This window comes from Panulirus ornatus, chromosome 40 (assembly GCF_036320965.1).
Source record: "Panulirus ornatus isolate Po-2019 chromosome 40, ASM3632096v1, whole genome shotgun sequence".
Classification (NCBI taxonomy): Eukaryota; Metazoa; Arthropoda; class Malacostraca; order Decapoda; family Palinuridae; genus Panulirus; species Panulirus ornatus.
The window spans coordinates 13216700-13236226 of NC_092263.1; the positions used below are offsets into that span (position 1 = coordinate 13216700).

At 40.2% G+C, this 19527-nt stretch overlaps 1 protein-coding gene across 2 annotated transcripts in view; it reads right to left on the reverse strand.

The window, feature by feature from the left end:
• Positions 1-763: 763 nt before the first annotated feature.
• The window catches only part of LOC139761438 (uncharacterized), a 37295-nt gene continuing 18531 nt past the window's right edge, over positions 764-19527 (reverse strand). For both annotated transcript variants that reach the window (XM_071685639.1, XM_071685638.1), the window contains 2 exons: positions 17418-17666; positions 764-17169 (listed from right to left, as the gene is read on the reverse strand). In XM_071685639.1, the coding sequence (XP_071541740.1) occupies positions 16262-17169; positions 17418-17666 (1157 nt within the window). In that variant the 3' untranslated portion in view covers positions 764-16261. The remainder of the gene's footprint in view (positions 17170-17417; positions 17667-19527) is intronic.

A 19527-nucleotide genomic window follows, 5' to 3' on the forward strand; every position in this document is an offset into this window, starting at 1 on the left:
GTGTTCATCAAAGCTGTGCAAAGTAAGTAACCAATAGATGAAGATGTATAGTAGACATTCAGCTGCTACTTCACAGAGTTGTATTTGCCATAACATTTCTGTACTTCTTGCCTTGGACAGAGCCATTAAGTAATTGCAATGTCTGTTTGTCCGTCCAGTCCATCCGTTTAGACGGTTATTAAGTTAAGAAGACCATCATGTATTAATGTGAGATTTGGTGCATTAGCACCCTATTGCATCATCTGAGATTGCATTTCAACCACGTCCTCATACTGATGGCAGATTTGATGTCAAAGTAATAAAAAAAAAAAGTGTAACAATGAATGCATCCACACAGTTGCATGTACTTGATCCACTTGTGTTAATGTGAGTAATGTCAGATTAATAGACAATTCATGTGAATGACAGATGCCATGCTTAAAAGATTTTGCCAAGGATTGCATCTTTGTCACATCTGCTCGCAGACTCGGTAGCTGCACTAAATTTTCTTCATGGCAATAACTTCAAAATGCTACCTTAGATTTCTTTGAGATTCACAGTGAAGATTCCTTGTTACAAGATGTTATTTAAAGTTTTGTTCCAATCTTTTACATTTGAAAGTGCTGATTGAGAATTAATTTTTTGGTAGTATTTTAGCATGCGTTGGTGGTTTTTGTAGGATGAGGGCATATTGCCTTTGGATGTAATTGGAGGTTGTGCTGCAGCCTCACCTATTCATTCATACCTCTACGAGGTTTTTTTTTTTTTTTTTTTTTTCTTTTCCTCCCAAGGAATTACCTTTTTAAGATTATGATGAGTCTTGTTCTTGCCACAAGTCATCATTATTCCATGACTGGCAGCTCCTAACTATTTTGTAGGCAGTGACTTATGAGTGCTTTTACATTATCCTATAGAATTTGGTATGTGCATATTTTGTTACAAGAAATATAAGATTGTGTGGCAACTTGATGTGCCCAACGGTAAAACCACTGAATTATGATGTGTTGCAATTGGATGTGCCCTACAGGGGAACCAGAAAAAATGCAGTGGCGGAACCATATACACTCACACATGCAGTTTAACTATTTCATTATTAAAGGTAAAAAGCATCAGCTGTTATATCTGTTACAGTTGATCACAAGATATTGCTTATGATGACTGTTATAACTACTGTCTGATATCAGTCTTGTTAAAAGTTATGATAATTTTAAATATAAATGCAACTCATAAGTAATGTGCAAAAATTTAGTCATTGGTTCTACTTTGTATTATGCATTGTATGGTAGAGGACTTGAGATAGCATGAAAGTGATAATAATTAAGGTAGTTTGGTATTGGAGCTAATTATTTACTATTTATTGATTAATTTATTTATTTATTTATAATTTTAGTGAAGTACTTACTTTGTGAAAGTGAAGAAATATGAACAGTGATCTGAGATACAAAAATTTTTATGTATTGGGCTGAAAATGAAATCAAGTGAAAGAGGATAAGTGTTAAGATGTGATTGACGTGAAGGTTTATGATTAATGAAAGGTAGGTAATGATAAGATGGGGAAAACATCAGTTTCAGATGTAGAAAATGTGAAGGAGTTTAATATTTTGTATGACTAAGTTGAGGTTAGTGTTAACCAGCATAATAAGTGGACAGTAGTGGAAGGTAGGGTAGAACCTAGATAGTCAAGGTTTTAGACATTAATACTGGGATGCTTCCTTGAATGTATGTACCTTAATTGCTGTTCACTCAGATTGTTGGATGGTTCTTGACAAAACAACTTGGATTCATGATGATGAAATTATAGAGTGGTTCTTGGTTATGGTACAGGTTGATGGTTCATAATTATACAACAGCGTAAGGGTAAAAGGATGTGGAGAAATTTAAGTGTCCATGGTAATAGAAAAAGTTTAATTGGTATATGATCATGAAACCATTCAGGCATTTCTAATTGTTCAGAAAATTCAAATTTAAGGGATTTATGATTATGGACCAACTTCATGAGGCCATTTTATTGTACAGTATACTGCATTATATGTGTTACTGATATCTATGCACAAGTAACCATAAACGTACACATGTATGTTGACGTGAACAAAAGACCAGGATTGCTTTCCTGAATTTCTTATATGAACTACTCAAAATGAATCACTCATCACAGCTGGAGCTTTGGTTCTATTTCCTCACTGTTTCCAGTTACCTCTCTGATCAACACTGAATGTTCAGCTGACATTTATTGATTAGGCTGTATTTCAAGGGTTTTGCAAATGATGAGTGTCAGGGTATTATTAATGGTGACTCCACTGTGTTATTGGAAATAAATTTCTTGTAATTAAAACATTGGATTACTGATGTTATATCAATATTTTGATAAAACCTTTCACTGTGAGCTAACAACAATAGCATGGTGTCACTACTATGAACAAATTTGGTCAGTTTTAGAAAAACTGAAGCAGTGTGCTCTGCAAGTTACAGTGGTACATTTTTCTCAAGGTTAATTACAGAATTAGTGTATTATTTTTATTTAAAACAAATAAATATGATCATATTTTTATTCTCCTTTACTATTCAGTTAATTGAATCAAAGATCATACTACTCGGTGAACTGAATCAATGATCATCTCCCAACTATTATATTTGTCATATTTACTGAGAACGTTGGTGAAATGAAAATCTATCTTACCTGATGCCTGTCCCTCTGGGAACTCCCATCAAAGGAGTGGCTATGGCAAAAGTCTCCCTGCTTATCCCTGTCCTTACATACCATCTATGCATTCTTCCATCACTTCTCTCCCTACATTATCCCATATCCCATGTGGTCTTCATCTTGCACCAACCCCTTTAAATGTACTATTATAAACTCTCCTTGTAAATCCCAGTCATGCATTCTTTCCACAAGCTTCAAAGTATTTCGTTTCAATCACTCTGTAACTCATTCCATATGCATACCCTGCCGTATTACATCTGGCGTACATCCCTTCATTTCATCTGGTCACACCACATGCTCTTCTCAAACAGCTCATTTCCACAGCCTGGATTCTTGATTGTGACTAGTTCCATGTCCATGTTTCAGCCCTTCATTATTCTATTATGGGACCCAATAACTAACTCATCCTCCCTATATGGCGCTCTCTGTTATCTCTCCTTCCATATCACCAAACTTACCCGAGATAGACATATACATATATACACATGTACATAATTCATACTGTCTGCCTTTATTTATTCCCATCGCCACCTCGCCACACATGGAATAACAACCCCCTCCCCCCCTCATGTGTGTGAGGTAGCGCTAGGAAAAGACAACAAAGGCCCCATTCGTTCACACTCAGTCTCTAGCTGTCGTGTAATAATGCACCGAAACCACAGCTCCCTTTCCACATCCAGGCCCCACAGAACTTTCCATGGTTTACCCCAGAGGCTTCATATGCCCTGGTTCAATCCATTGACAGCACGTCGACCCCGGTATACCACATCGTACCAATTCACACTATTCCTTGCACGCCTTTCACCCTCCTGCATGTTCAGGCCCCAATCACTCAAAATCTTTTTCACTCCATCTTTCCACCTCCAATTTGGTCTCCCACTTCTCCTCGTTCCCTCCACCTCCGACACATATATCCTCTTGATCAATCTTTCCTCACTCATTCTCTCCATGTGACCAAACCATTTCAAAACACCCTCTTCTGCTCTCTCAACCACACTCTTTTTATTACCTCACATCACTCTTACCCTTACATTAATTACTCGATCAAACCACCTCACACCACATATTGTCCTCAAACATCTCATTTCCAGCACATCCACCCTCCTGCGCACAACTCTATCCATAGCCCTCGCCTCGCAACCATACAACATTGTTGGAACCACTATTCCTTCAAACACCCATTTTTGCTTTCTGAGATAATGTTCTCGACTTCCACACATTCTTCAAGGCTCCCAGAATTTTTACCCCCTCCCCCACCCTATGACTCACTTCTGCTTCCATGGTTCTATCCGCTGCCAGATCCACCCCCAGATATCTAAAACACTTTACTTCCTTCAGTTTTTCTCCATTCAAACTTACCTCCCAATTGACTTGACCCTCAACCCTACTGTACCTAATAACCTTGCTCTTATTCACATTTACTCTCAACTTTCTACTTTCACACACTTTACCAAACTCAATCACCAGCTTCTGCAGTTTCTCACATGAATCAGCCACCAGCGCTGTATCATCAGCGAACAACAACCGACTCACTTCCCAAGCTCTCTCATCCACAATAGACTGTATACTTGCCCCTCTTTCCAAAACTCTTGCATTTACCTCCCCAACAACCCCATCCATAAACAAATTAAACAACCATGGAGACATCACACACCCCTGCCGCAAACCTACATTCACTGAGAACCAATCACTTTCCTCTCTTCCTACACATACACATGCCTTACCATCCTCGATAAAAACTTTTCACTGCTTCTAACAACTTGCCTCCCACATTCCTACACATACACATATCATAAAACACACTTACAACCTTCTGCAACTCCTCTTTGCTCTCAGCAAACAACAGTATTATCCGCAAATAGGCTTGCCACTAGCCACCATCTCTCTATCACTCCACCCATAATACACATACACACATACACTGACATATATTTTCTTTCTTTCTTCTTTCAAACTATTCGCCATTTCCCGCGTTAGCAAGGTAGCGTTAAGAACAGAGGACTGGGCCTCTGAGGGAATATCCTCACCTGGCCCCCTTCTCTGTTCCTTCTTTTGGAAAATAAAAAAAAAGAAAAAAAAAAAAAGAGGGGAGGATTTCCAGCCCCCCCCTCCCTCCCCTTTTAGTCGCCTTCTACGACACGCAGGGAATACGTGGGAAGTATTCTTTCTCCCCTATCCCCAGGGATATATATATATATTAAAAAACCACAATGAGATCACACAGCCCTGCCTTCGCTCAACACTCCATCCTCTTGTACTCATGCATTTGCTTTCTATGGAAGGCTTTCTTACCATCCAACAGTTGTGTCGTGCTATCTCCAGATCCATAAAAGCTGCAAGTAACTTCTTACCTTTCACTTATACTTTTCCAGTCACCTTTGCCATAAAAATGTGATCCACAGATCCCATACCTTTTCTAAAACCACCTTGCTCCCCTCTTATTCTGCTTTCAGTCATTTCAATCACTATCAATACCACATTCTTGCATACACTTGTCCTGGAATACTTAGACTTATTCTCCTATAATTGGTACATACATCCTTAGCATCTTTTCCTTTTGAATAAAGGAACAATAATAGCATTCACTCAGTCCTCATGCACAACCTTCTGTTTCCATAATAAATTACATATCTGATGCATCCACTTTATCTCACTTTCCCCATACCTGAGAATTCTAGCTGTAATCCCATCCACTCAGGTGCCTTTCCTTCCTTTAGCCACATTACTACCACTCTTACCTCCCTTTTTGTTATATACCCTTGTATCCTCTTCCTTACATTCTCGATAACCAGACATGTAACTGCTGCCACCTCCTCTTGAACCACATTCATCAGTTCTCCATAGTTTTCTGTCCATCTTCCTATGACTAACATCTTTAGATTCAGCAACTTCCCTTTCTTACTTCTTACATTCACATTTTCACTTTTACATCCTCTTTCTTTTTGCCTTCCAGCATAATTTCTTATTTTCCCAGAACTTTTCACTTCACTTTCTTTCCGTCATCATCTACTCTTTCTTTTATCAGCATAACATCCCAAAACTTTTCACATGGCTTTCTTTCCGTCATCTACTCTATCAGCATAACAATCTGCTTGAACATTTTGCTAAACTTCCACTGGTACATTCCTTTCAAGCAATCTACCATTTGTCTTCTTTTCTCTTCCATGGCATTTCTAATATCTTCTGTCCACCATGCACTACCCTTTTTATTTTTATATCTCACGATCTTGTATCCAACTACTAATTCTATAACCTTTAATAGTGTTTCTCTAAACATTTTAAACACGGAATGGAAAAAGGTGAGAACAAAGGAGGGAAGGGGAGGAATGAGATGTATTTAGGGAAGCAGCAATGGCTTGCGCAAAAGATGCTTGTGGCATGAGAAGCGTGGGAGGTGGGTTTATTAGAAAGGGTAGTGAGTGGTGGGATGAAGAAGTAAGATTATTAGTGAAAGAGAAGAGAGAGGCATTTGGAAGATTTTTGCAGGGAAATAATGCAAATGAGTGGGAGATGTATAAAAGAAAGAGGCAGGAGGTCAAGAGAAAGGTGCAAGAGGTGAAAAAGAGGACAAATGAGAGTTGGGGTGAGAGAGTATCATTAAATTTTAGGGAGAATAAAAAGATGTTTTGGAAGGAGGTAAATAAAGTGCGTAAGATGAGGGAGCAAATGGGAACTTCAGTGAAGGGGGCTAATGGGGAGGTGATAACAAGTAGGGGTGATGTGAGGAGATGGAGTGAGTATTTTGAAGGTTTGTTGAATGTGTTTGATGATAGAGTGGCAGATATAGGGTGTTTTGGTCGAGGTGGTGTGCAAAGTGAGAGGGTTAGGGAAAATGATTGGGTAAATAGGGAAGAGGTAGTAAAAGCTTTACGGAAGATGAAAGCCAGCAAGGCAGCAGGTTTGGATGGTATTGCAGTGGAATTTATTAAAACAACTGTATTGTTGACTGGCTGGTAAGGTTATTTAATGTATGTATGATTCATGGTGAGGTGCCTGAGGATTGGCGGAATGCTTGCATAGTGCCATTGTACAAAGGCAAAGGGGATAAGAGTAAGTGCTCAAATTACAGAGGTATAAGTTTGTTGAGTATTCCTGGTAAATTATATGGGAGGGTATTGATTGAAAGGGTGAAGGCATGTACAGAGCATCAGAATGAGGAGGAGCAGTGTGGTTTCAGAAGTGGTCGAGGATGTGTGGATCAGGTGTTTGCTTTGAAGAATGTATGTGAAAAATACTTAGAAAAGCAAATGGACTTGTATGTAGCATTTATGGATCTGGAGAAGGCATATGATAGAGATGCCCTGTGGAAGGTATTAAGAATATATGGTGTGGGAGGCAAGTTGTTAGAAGCAGCGAAAAGTTTTTATCGAGGATGTAAGGCATGTGTACGTGTAGGAAAAGAGGAAAGTGATTGGTTCTCAGTGAATGTAGGTTTGCGGCAGGGGTGTGTGATGTCTCCAAGGTTGTTTAATTTGTTTATGGATGGAGTTGTTAGGGAGGTGAATGCAAGAGTTTTGGAAAGAGGGGCAAGTATGAAGTCTGTTGTGGATGAGAGAGCTTGGGAAGTGAGTCAGTTATTGTTCGCTGATGATACAGCGCTGGTGGCTTATTCATGTGAGAAACTGCAGAAGCTGGTGACTGAGTTTGGTAAAGTGTGTGAAAGAAGAAAGTTAAGAGTAAATGTGAATAAGAGCAAGGTTATTAGGTACAGTGGGGTTAAGGGTCAAGTCAATTGGGAGGTAAGTTTGAATGGAGAAAAACTGGAGGAAGTAAAGTGTTTTAGATATCTGGTAGTGGATCTGGCAGCGGATGGAACCATGGAAGCAGAAGTGAACCATACGGTGGGGGAGGGGGCGAAAATTCTGGGAGCCTTGAAGAATGTGTGGAAGTCGAGAACATTATCTCGGAAAGCAAAAATGGCTATGTTTGAAGGAATAGTGGTTCCAACAATGTTGTATGGTTTCGAGGCGTGGGCTATGGATAGAGTTGTGCGCAGGAGGGTGGATGTGCTGGAAATGAGACGTTTGAGGACAATATGTGGTGTGAGGTGGTTTGATCGAGTAAATAATGTAAGGGTAAGAGAGATGTGTGTAAATAAAAAGAGTGTGGATGAGAGAGCAGAAAAGGGTGTTTTGAAATGGTTTGGTCACATGGAGAGAATGAGTGAGGAAAGATTGACCAAGAGGATATATGTGTCAGAGGTGGAGGGAACGAGGAGAAGTGGGAGACCAAATTGGAGGTGGAAGGATGGAGTGAAAAAGATTTTGAGTGATCGGGGCCTGAACATGCAGGAGGGTGACAGGCGTGCAAGGAATAGAGTGAATTGGAACGATGTGGTATACCAGAGTTGACGTGCTGTCAATGGATTGAATCAGGGCATGTGAAGCATCTGGGGTAAACCATGGAAAGTTCTGTGGGACCTGGATGTGGAAAGGGAGCTGTGGTTTCAGTGCATTATTACATGACAGCTAGAGACTGAGTGTGAACGAATGGGGCCTTTGTTGTCTTTTCCTAGCGCTACCTCGCACACATGAGGAGGGAGGGGGTTGTTATTCCATGTGTGGCGAGGTGGCGATGGGAATAAATAAAGGCAGCAAGTATGAATTATGTACATGTGTATACATGTATATGTCTGTGTGTGTGTATATATATGTGTACATTGAGATGTATAGGTATGTATATTTGCGTGTGTGGACGTGTATGTATATACATGTGTATGTGGGTGGGTTGGGCCATTCTTTCGTCTGTTTCCTTGCGCTACCTCGCTGATGCGGGAGACAGCGACAAAGCAAATTAAAAAAAATAATAAATAATATTTTAAACACCTCATTCACACTTGACTGCTTGTCTACATTCACTGCACTTCAATTTGCATTTTTTTCTGATTCATTCTCTTTCCTGCCAACACTTTTACCTGTCCATTCTTCCTTACACCATACCTCTACTTCTACCTGATCCTCATCCCTACAGGAATGTCAAAATGATCAGTCTCCAAAGAAGCCATCACAACTCTAGCATCTAACACAGCATTTCTCATTCTTTCATCCACTACCACATAGTCAGTCAAAGCCTTTTGCTCTTTTCTTCCATCATTCCTCATCCATGTATACCTGTGGATCATCTTGTGCTGAAAAAAAATGTTAGCAAGGAATAACCCCTCTCAGCACAAACATCCACAAGATATCTTCCATTTTCGTTTATTCCAAGTACTTCCCACTTACCAACTATTTCACCAATTTCATCACATCCCACTTTTGCATTCATATCACTCAATATGACCATGTTTCTCTTATTCTCAAAACTGTTCATAGTCACTCAAATTTCTCCAGAAAAGTTTCATTTCAAGCTTACCTTGTACTGTCTTCATATTTCACTGTGAATATACACATAATTCAACAATTCCAATCTCTCCTTTCACCCTTACATTTCATGATCCATTCCATCCATGCCTTGTGAAATGAAAATCTTATGCATAATGGCCTCTGAGTAGGCCATCCATCCATTTATGATTTATCACAAAACCAACTGAGAAAATGCAGAACAAAGGCATTGATTTTTTTCCTAAATGTATATACATGGATACTGATGAATCAAAAACAAAGAGGTATTGCTCTTCAAAGTACATCCACAGTGTATACCCTTGTATTTCTCAAGACATTTAAGTGCTGATGCTGGATTTGCCATACCACTGAAAGGTGCTGGAAAACGCACATAGTTACAGGAGTTCTACTCAAATGTTAATGATCTGTCGAAAGTCAATAATTGGTAACTTCCAGTGACATAAGGAACAGTAACATCAGCAAATATTGGTAAGAAAAAATAAAGGCTTAGTAAACAAGTTAAGCATCTATCAAGGCCTGGATGAGTCGAACCTTACCCCAGAATGGTTACCCAAACATTAAAGGAAATGGTTCTACATTATTAAGATAACTGGAGAAATTAAAAACTCAAACTATGATTAATAGATAATGTAGTTACAAAAACATGATTTGAGGGAGAAATTCCTAGGATCTGTTAAGGTAACTATGGAAATTTGATAGAAATGGATGAAGGCAAGCAAGTATGAATATGTACATGTGCATATATGTTATTTATTTATCTTACTTTGTTGCCGTCTCCCGCATTAGTAGGGTAGCGCAAGGAAATGGACGAGAGAATGGTCCAACCCACCCACATACACATGTATATACATAAATGCCCACACACACATATACATACCTATACATTTCAATGTATACGTACAGACATTTACATATATACACATGTATATATTCATACTTGCTGCCTTCATCCATTCCCATTGCTACCCCGCCACATAAAATGGCACCCCCACTGTGTGCAAGATAGCACTAGGAAAAGACAAGAAAGGCCACATTCATTCACACTCAGTTACTAGCTGTCATGTAATACTGCACCGAAACCACAGCTCCCTTTCCACATCCAGGCCCCACAGAACTTTCCATGGTTTACCCCAGACGCTTCACATGCCCTGGTTCAATCTATTGACAGCACATCGACCCCGGTATACCATATCGTTCCAATTCACTCTATTTCTTGCACGCCATTTACCCTCCTGCATGTTCAGGCCCCGATCACTCAAAATCTTTTTCACTCCATCTTTCCACCTCCAATTTGGTCTCCCACTTCTCCTCGTTCCCTCCACCTCTGATACATATATCCTCTTGGTCAATCTTTCCTCACTCATTCTCTCCATGTGACCAAACCATTTCGAAACACCCTCTTCTGCTCTCTCAACCAATCTCTTTTTATTACCACACATCTCTCTCACCCTATTATTACTTACTCGATCAAACCAACTCACACCACATATTGTCCTCAAACATCTCATTTCCAGCACATCCACCCTCATCCACACAACTCTATCCATAGCTCACGCCTCGCAACCATACAACATTGTTGGAACCACTATTCCTTCAAACATAGCCATTTTTGCTTTCCGAGATAATGTTCTCGACTTCCACACAATCTTCAAGGCTCCCAAAATTTTCACCCCCTCCACCACCCTATGATTCACTTCTGCTTCCATGGTTCCATCCACTGCCAAATCCACTCCCAGATATCTAAAACACTTCACTTCCTCTAGTTTTTCTCCATTCAAACTTACCTCCCAATTGACTTGACCCTCAACCCTACTGTAACTAATATATATATATATATATTTATTTATTTATTAATTTTTATATTATTCATTTATTTTACTTTGTCACTGTCTCCCGTGTCAGTGAGGTAGCACAAGGAAACAGACGAAAGAATGGCCTAGCCCACCCACATACATACATGTGGGTCCACATACACACACATATATATACCTATACATCTCAACGTATACATATATATACACAGACATAACATATACATATATACACATGTACATAATTCATACTGTCTGCCTTTATTCATTCCCCATTGCCACCCCGCCATACATGAAATAACAACCCCCTACCCACGCAGGTGCGCAAGGTAGCGCTAGGAAAAGACAACAAAGGCCACATTCGTTCACACTGTCTCTAGCAACTTACCTCCCTCACCATATACTCTTAATACCTTCCACAGAGCATCTCTATCAGCTCTATCATATGCCTTCTCCAGATCCATTAATGCTTCATACAAATCCATTTGTTTTTCTAAGTATTTCTCACACACATTCTTCAAAGTAAACACCTGATCCACACATCCTCGACCACTTCTGAAACCACAGTGCTCTTCCCTAATCTGATGCTATGTACATGCCTTCACCCTCTCAATCAATACCCTCCCAAACAATTTACCAGGAATACTCAACAAACTTATACCTCTGTAATTTGAACACTCACCTTTATCCCCTTTGCCTTTGTACAATGGCACTAGGCATGCATTCTGCCAATCCTTAGGCACTTGACCATGAACCATACATACATTGAATATCCTCATCAATCAGTCATTAGCAGTAACCCCCTTTTCTGATAAATCCTACTGCAATACCATCCAAACCTGCTGCCTTGCCAGCTTTCATCTTCCACAAAGCTTTCACTACCTCTTCTCTGTTTACCAAACCATTCTCCCTGACCCTCTCACTTCACACACCACCTCGACCAAAACACCCTACATCAGCCTTTCAAAGGCAAAGGGGATAAAGGTGAGTGTTCAAATTACAGAGGTATAAGTTTGTTGAGTATTCCTGGGAATTATATGGGAGGGTATTGACTGAGAGGGTAAAGGCATATACAGAACATCAGATTGGAGAAGAGCAGTGTGGTTTCAAAAGTGGAAGAGGATGTATGTGAGAAATACTTAGAAAAACAGATGGATTTGTATGTAGCATTTATGGATCTGGAGACAGCATATGATATAGTTGACAGAGGTGCTCTGTGGAAGGTATTAAGAGAATATGGTGTGGGAGATAAGTTGCTAGAAGAAGTGAAAAGTTTTTATCAAGGATGTAAGGCATGTGTACGTGTAGGAAGAGAGGAAAGTGACTGGTATCCAGTGAATGTCGGTTTGCAGCAGTGATGCGTGGTCTCCATGGTTGTTTGATTTGTTTATGGATGGGGTTGTTAGGGATGTGAATGCAAGAGTTTTGGAGAGAGGGGCAAGAATGCAGTCTGTGGTGGATGAGAGAGCTTGGGAAGTGAGTCAGTTTTTGTCTGCTGATGATAAAATGCTGGTGGCTGATTTGGGTGAGAAACTGCAGAAGTTGGTGACTGAATTTGGTAAAGTGTGTGAAAGAAGAAAGCTGAGAGTAAATGAGAATAAGAGCAAGGTTATAAGGTTCTTTAGGGTTGAGGGACAAGTTAATTGGGAAGTAAGTTTGAATGGATAAAAATTGGAGGAAGTGAAGTGTTGTAGATATCTGGGAGTGGATTTAGCATTGGATGGAACCATGAAAGCAGAAGTGAGTCACAGGGTGGGGGAGGGGGCAAAGGTTCTGGGAGCGTTGAAGAATGTGTGGAAGGTGAGCACATTACCTTGAAGAGCAAAAATGGGTATGTTTAAAGGAATAGTGATTCCAACAATATTATATGGTTGCAAGGCATGGGCTATAGATAGGGTTGTGCGGAGGAAGGTGGATGTGTTGGAAATGAAATGTTTGAGGACAATATGTGGTGTGACGTGGTTTGACTGAGTAAGTAATGAAAGGGTAAGAGAGATGTGTGGTAAAAAAAAAGAGTGTGGTTGATAGAGCAGAAGAGGGTGTATTGAAATGGTTTGGTCAAATGGAGAGAATGAGTGAGGAAAGATTGACAAAGAGGATATATGTGTCAGAGGTGGAGGGAATGAGAAGTGGGAGACCAAATTGGAGGTGGAAGGATATTGAGAGATCGGGGCCTGATAATAGAGGAGGGTGAAATGCATGCAAAGAATAGAGTGAATCGGAACAATGTGGTATACCGGGGGCAACGTGCTGTCAATGGATTGAACCACGGAATGTGAAGCGTCTGAGGTAAACCATGGAAAGTTTTGTGGGGCCTGGATATGGAAAGGGAGCTGTGGTTTCGGTGCATTTCACATGACAGCTAGAGACTGAGTGTGAATGAATGAGGCCTTTGTTGTCTTTTCCTAGTGAAGGTAGTGCAGGGGAGGGGGTTGCCATTTCATGTGTGGTGGAGTGGTGACGGAAATGGATGAAGGCAACAAGTATGACTATGTACATGTGTTTATATGTATATATCTGTGTATGTATACGTTGAAATGTATAGGTATGCATATGTGCGTGTGTGGGCGTTTATGTATATACATGTGTATGTGGGTGGGTTGAGCCATTCTTTCATGCATTTCCTTGCATTACCTTGCTAACGTGGGAGACAGCAACTAAGTATAATAAATAAAAAATCAATAGGAAGAAGTGAAATGGTTTCATGTGAAGTTTGGTGAGTGGTAAGGGTGTGTGATGACATCATCGTTGTTCAGTTAGTATATGAATGGGGTAGTGAAGGAGGTACATGCAAGAGTCATAGAGAAAAGGATGGATATGCAGTGTGGGGGATGAGAGGGGTCTGGGAAGAGTCAGCTGCTGTCTGCTGATGATACCGCACTGGGGGCAGATTCAACTGAGAAAATGCAGAAGCTGATGACTGAATTTGAAAGAGTGTGTGAAAGGAGAAAGTTAGCATCAGTGTGAATGAAAGCAAGGTTGTAAGGTTTAGCAGGGTTAAGGCACAAGTTACTTGAGATGTGAGTTTGACTGGAGAAAGTGGAGTGCTTTAGATACCTGAGAGTAGACATGGCAGTGAATGGAAACATGAAAGTGGAAGTTGGGGAGGGGGCGAATGTTCTGAAAGCACTGAAGAATGTATGAAAAGAGAAATATTATCTGGGAGGGCAAAAATGGGCATGTTTGAAGGAACAATATTATATGGATGTAAGGCATAGGCTACTAATAAGACTGTATGGAAGAGGGTGGATGTGTTGCAAATCAAATGTTTGAGGACCATGTGTGGTTGAGGAGGTGATTTGATCAAGTAAGTATTGAAAGGTTAAGAGTGATGTGTGGTAATAAAAACAGAAACAGTGTGACTGAGAGAATGGATGGTGTGCTGAGATGGTTTGGACACGTGAAGATGAGTGAGGCAAGGATGACAAAGAGGATAAAATCTGTCAGGAGTGGAGAGAATAAGAACTGGGAGACCAAACTGGAAGCGAAAGGATGGAGTGTAATGTCTTACGCATGTTATTTACCTCCTTTCAAAACATCTTTTATTGCTCCCTAAAGTTCAATGATACTCTCTCATCCCAGCTCTCATTTGCCCTCTTTTTAAACCCTTGCACCTTCCTCTTGACCTCCTGCCACTTTCTTTTATACATGTCCCAGTCATTTGCACTCTTCCTTGTATCATCCAAATGCCTCTCTTTTTTCTTTCACTAACAACTATACGTCTTCACCCACCACTCACTATCCTTTCTAGTCTGCCCACATCCCACCTTTCTCATGCCACATGCAATCTTTTGCACATGCAAACACTGCTTCCCTAAATTCATGCCATTCCTCACCCAATTCCCTCATGTCATTTGCTCTCACCTTTTGCCATTCTACACTCAATCTCTCCTGGTACTTCCTCACATAAGTCTCCTTTCCAAGCTCACTTACCCTCACCACTCTCTTCTCCCCAACATTTTCTCTTCTTTTTGAAAACCTCTACAAATCTTCACCTATGCCTTCAGCTGCCCCTCTCAACACATCAACATCCAAAAATTTCTCTTTTACACTCCTATCAATCAACGCGTAATCCAATAATGCCCTTTGACCATCTCTCCTACCCGTATATGTATGCTTATATATATCCCTCTTTTTTCACCAGGTATTCCCATCACCAGTCCTTTTTCAGCACACAAACTACAAGCTCCTCACCATTTCCATTCACAACACTGAATCCTCCATGTACACCAATGATACCCTCAACTGCCACACTACTCACCTTTGCATTTAAATCACCCATCACTAATACTCTGTCCCGTGCACCAAAGCTGCTGACACACTCACTCAGCTGCTCCCAAAACGCTTGCCTCTCATGATCTTTCTTCTCTTGACCAGGTGCATCAGCACCAAGAGTCACCTATCTCTCTTCATCCACTTTCATTTTACCAAAATCAATCTAGAATTTACCTTTTTACACTCTATCACACACTCCCACAACTCCTGCTTCGGGAGTAGTGCTACTCTTTCCTTTGCTCTTGTCCTCTCACCAACCCCTGACTTTACTCCCAAGACTTTTCCAAACCATTCTTCCCCTTTACCCTTGAGCTTCATTTCACTCAAACATATTACCTATGTCTCCTTTTTTCTCATCTTGATTACATCCACACCCATTCAGACATCCCAATCTGAGCCTTCGAGAAGGATGAGCACTCCCCACTGGACTCCTGTTTCCCCTTTTAGAATTTGAAATTATTACTCTCATTACCTTTGGTTAGGTTAGGTACATATATTTATAGTGCTTAAGTGCATTCATTCAAAGTACGAGGAAAAAGCAAGAAAAAAATAATGATTACAAGTGGTACTACCTTGTTAACAGCAATCAAGCCCAAAAAAAATAAAAAGTGTAGTACAGCTTCAATCTTTCACATTCAAAGGGTCACATTTACACCCTTAGAAATACACATGAATGCATTAGAAGAAAGCAAAATTCTTTATCTTCAAACCATACAGGTAGAAAAATGTCAATTGAAGAGCAACAATGCACGTGGACTTACAATTATCCTCAACACCTTACGAAGGTGTTCAAGATTTTCTGGGTTTATTGGATTTAGCCTTAAATTGATGGCCTCAATGGAACTGGCAGCTGATAGGCCTAAAGGCCAAATAACCAACCATGATACATGTACTATGTGCAACATTAACATTAAATTCATGACCACAACAGTTTGACCCATTGTATGATTAGCACGACAAAAGACTTGTTACCATACCATAGGGTTCAACTGTTGTCCTGTTGTACTCAAGGTCAGTTGGTTGCCTGTTTGGTCTTTAGTCCTATCAACAGTCAGGATCATTAAGGACATCACATCAAGTTATATTCACAAACTGAAAAATTCATTCAATACCTCCTTCAGGTGTTATGGGTTATTCCAAAATCACTTACACTCTCACCACTCTGATGTGGGCCCTAAGAAAGGGTTGGCATATGACTCCCTTTGCTTCTTTAAAGGAAGTTCTCTGAATTTGGCTAATATACCTTTCACAGGCCCTGCAGTAGTAGTAGTAGTAGTGGTGGTGGTGGTGGTGGTGGTGGTGGTGGTGGTGGTGGTGGTGGTGGTGGTGGTGGTAGTAGTAGTAGTAGTAGTAGTAGTAGTAGTAGTAGTAGTAGTTGTTGGTGTTGTTGTTGTTGTTGTTGTTGTTGTTGGTGTTGTTGTTGTTGTTGTTGCTGTTGTTGTTGTAGTTGTTGTTGGTGTTGTTGTTGTAGTTGTTGTTGGTGTTGTTGTTGTTGTTGTTGTTGTTGGTGTTGTTGTTGGTGTTGTTGTTGTTGTTGTTGTTGTTGGTGTTGTTGTTGTTGTTGTTGTTGTTGTTGGTGTTGTTGTTGGTGTTGTTGTTGGTGTTGTTGTTGTTGTTGTTGTTGGTGTTGTTGTTGGTGTTGTTGTAGTTGTTGGTGTTGTTGTAGTTGTTGGTGTTGTTGTTGTTGGTGGTGTTGTTGGTGGTGTTGTTGGAGTTGTTGTTGGTGTCGTTGTTGGTGTTGTTGTAGTTGTTGTTGTTGTTGGTGTTGTTGTTGTTGTTGTAGAGGTCGAGGTTGATGTCGTAGAGGCCGATGTTGATGTTGAAGTTGAGGTTGATGTTGAAGCTGAGGTTGATGTCAAAGTTGTGGTTGATGTCGAGGTTGAAGTTGATGTTGAAGCTGAGGTGGACGCTGAAGTTGTAGTTGTCGTAGTCACTGTGGTAGTTTTCTTTGGTGTACTTGTAGTCACTGTGGTAGTCTCTGGTGTAGTTGTGGTTGAAGAAGTTGTTGCAGATGACGTAGTTGTACTTGTCACTGTAGTAGTTGACTCAGTTGTAGTTTTTCCTGAAAAAATCCAGTCACTATATATCACAGAATAAGTTTAACCACTTCAGTATGACAGAACAAACCTGAGGCATGACAGTTCAACCCTTGGGATACGATGACCATGCTCTCCAAGGGTCAAGTCAAAATACCATGACATCATACCTAAAACTTGTACCTTTGTGCCCAAGGGTCATATCAAATTTGTATAGGTTGAAAGATGTTAACTGCTTTACTCAGAAAGACAACCCCCGAGGACGACAACTTACTTGGTCGGCAGCATTTGCATTTCTTTCCTATACAACTGCCATTGATCTCAAAATCATGACGGCAATCACTTCGTTGTGTGACGCAGTATCCCCCAGCGTAATGACAGGTGCTGCTCAGCTCACATTCTGGCACACAACACTGGCAATTTGGAGTACGGCAACCTTTTTCTATTACTCGTTCGTAGCTTGAGCAAGTCTTCCTACAATGGCCTTGGAATTTATCACACTTTGGTTTGTTAACACAAGTGCCTATAAGAGGAATAAGAGGCTGGTGTAGTGAGCAGATATCACTGGATCAGGGAAAAGCAATAACAGAGTCTAACCTAATCACATTTCAACAAACCTCCATGGTGTAGTGGATAGCATTACTGTTTGTCATGCATGCACAGGCTGCCTGGGATCAAACCCACATAGACAGCTAATCTATGGTTCACCCTGCTGTTCATCCTCCCCAAGGGGTTGGGTCAATAAAATGGGTACCTTGTGTAAGCTATAGTTTTAGTAAGTGTGTATGTGAATGTGCACATACATAGGAGTAAAGATATGGTACGTATATATAAGATTATCAAAAGGGGTAACAGGAGTGAAAAACCTCTCTTCCCATAACACACAGACACACAAAACAGTAAACAGAAACCATATGAAGCAGTCAGTGTTCCTGACTGTGATGCGCTCACGCCCAGGGATGAGAGCATAAGTTTGAATCCTGGATGTGGCAATTGGTCCACAGAAAACCCAGCTGTTCATCTACCCTTAAATGTTGGTCAATAAAATGGGTACCTATATATGTATATATATATATATATATATATATATATATATATATATATATATATATATATATATTTTTTTTTTTTTTTTTTTTTTTTTTTTTTTTTTTCCAAAACAAGGAACAGAGAAGGGGGCCAGGTGAGGATATTCCCTCCAAGGCCCAGTCCTCTGTTCTTAACGCTACCTCGCTAATGCGGGAAATGGCGAATAGTTTGAAAAAAAAAAAAAAAATATATATATATATATATATATATATATATATATATATATATATATATATATATATATATATATATACTTATTTTTTATATCATACTTTGCCGCTGTCTCCTGCGTCAGCAAGGTAGCGCAAGGAAACAGACAAAAGAATGGCCCAACCCACCCACATACACATGTATATACATACACATCCACACACAAACACATATACATACCTATACATCTCAATGTATACATATATATACACACACAGACATATACATATATACACAGGTACATAATTCATACTGTCTGCCCTTATTCATTCCCGTCGCCACCATGCCACACATGAAATGACAACCCCCTCCCCCCCGCATAAGCGCAAGGTAGCACTAAGAAAAGACAACAAAGGCCACATTCGTTCACACTCAGTCTCTAGCTGTCATGTATAATGCACTAAAACCACAGCTCTCTTTCCACATTCAGGCCCCACAAAACTTTCCTTGGTTTACCCCAGATGCTTCACATGCCCTGGTTCAATCCACTGACAGCACGTCAACCCCGGTATACCACATTGTTCCAATTCACTCTATCCCTTGCACATCTTTCACCCTCCTGCATGTTCAGGCCCCGATCACTCAAAATCTTTTGATTAGGGCCTCTGTTGCCCTTGCCATCTCAGCTAACATTAAAAAAAGGAAAGAAAAGTAATGTGAATTACAGTGTTTAACATGTAGTATGTAAATTTCATTGGAACGTAATAATGTACATCAAAATGAGAAAAATTTATGAATGAAGTTTATCATGAGAAAGTGAACATGAACTTTATTTGATGTGTCTCTTTTTACAATAAGACAATAAATCTTGGTTCAGGTCAGCCTGACCCATTTTGTTGTATGGATGAGCTGGCAGTTGGCATCTAATGAGTGTGATGGCCTAAACTCTTCTTTGTGTCCACCACTCAGATATCCTATTCCTTAGGACATTAACATGGCCTGGAATCAACTGGGTTCAAACTGTTGGTGAAGTAAGCAAGATTTCGCCTTTAAATTGTAATCACCAGCCAAAGAGAATTCTATGGTAAGATGTCTGTTCACTCAGCCATAGAAAGATCTTGTACTGAGGAGCTAAGTATCATTTC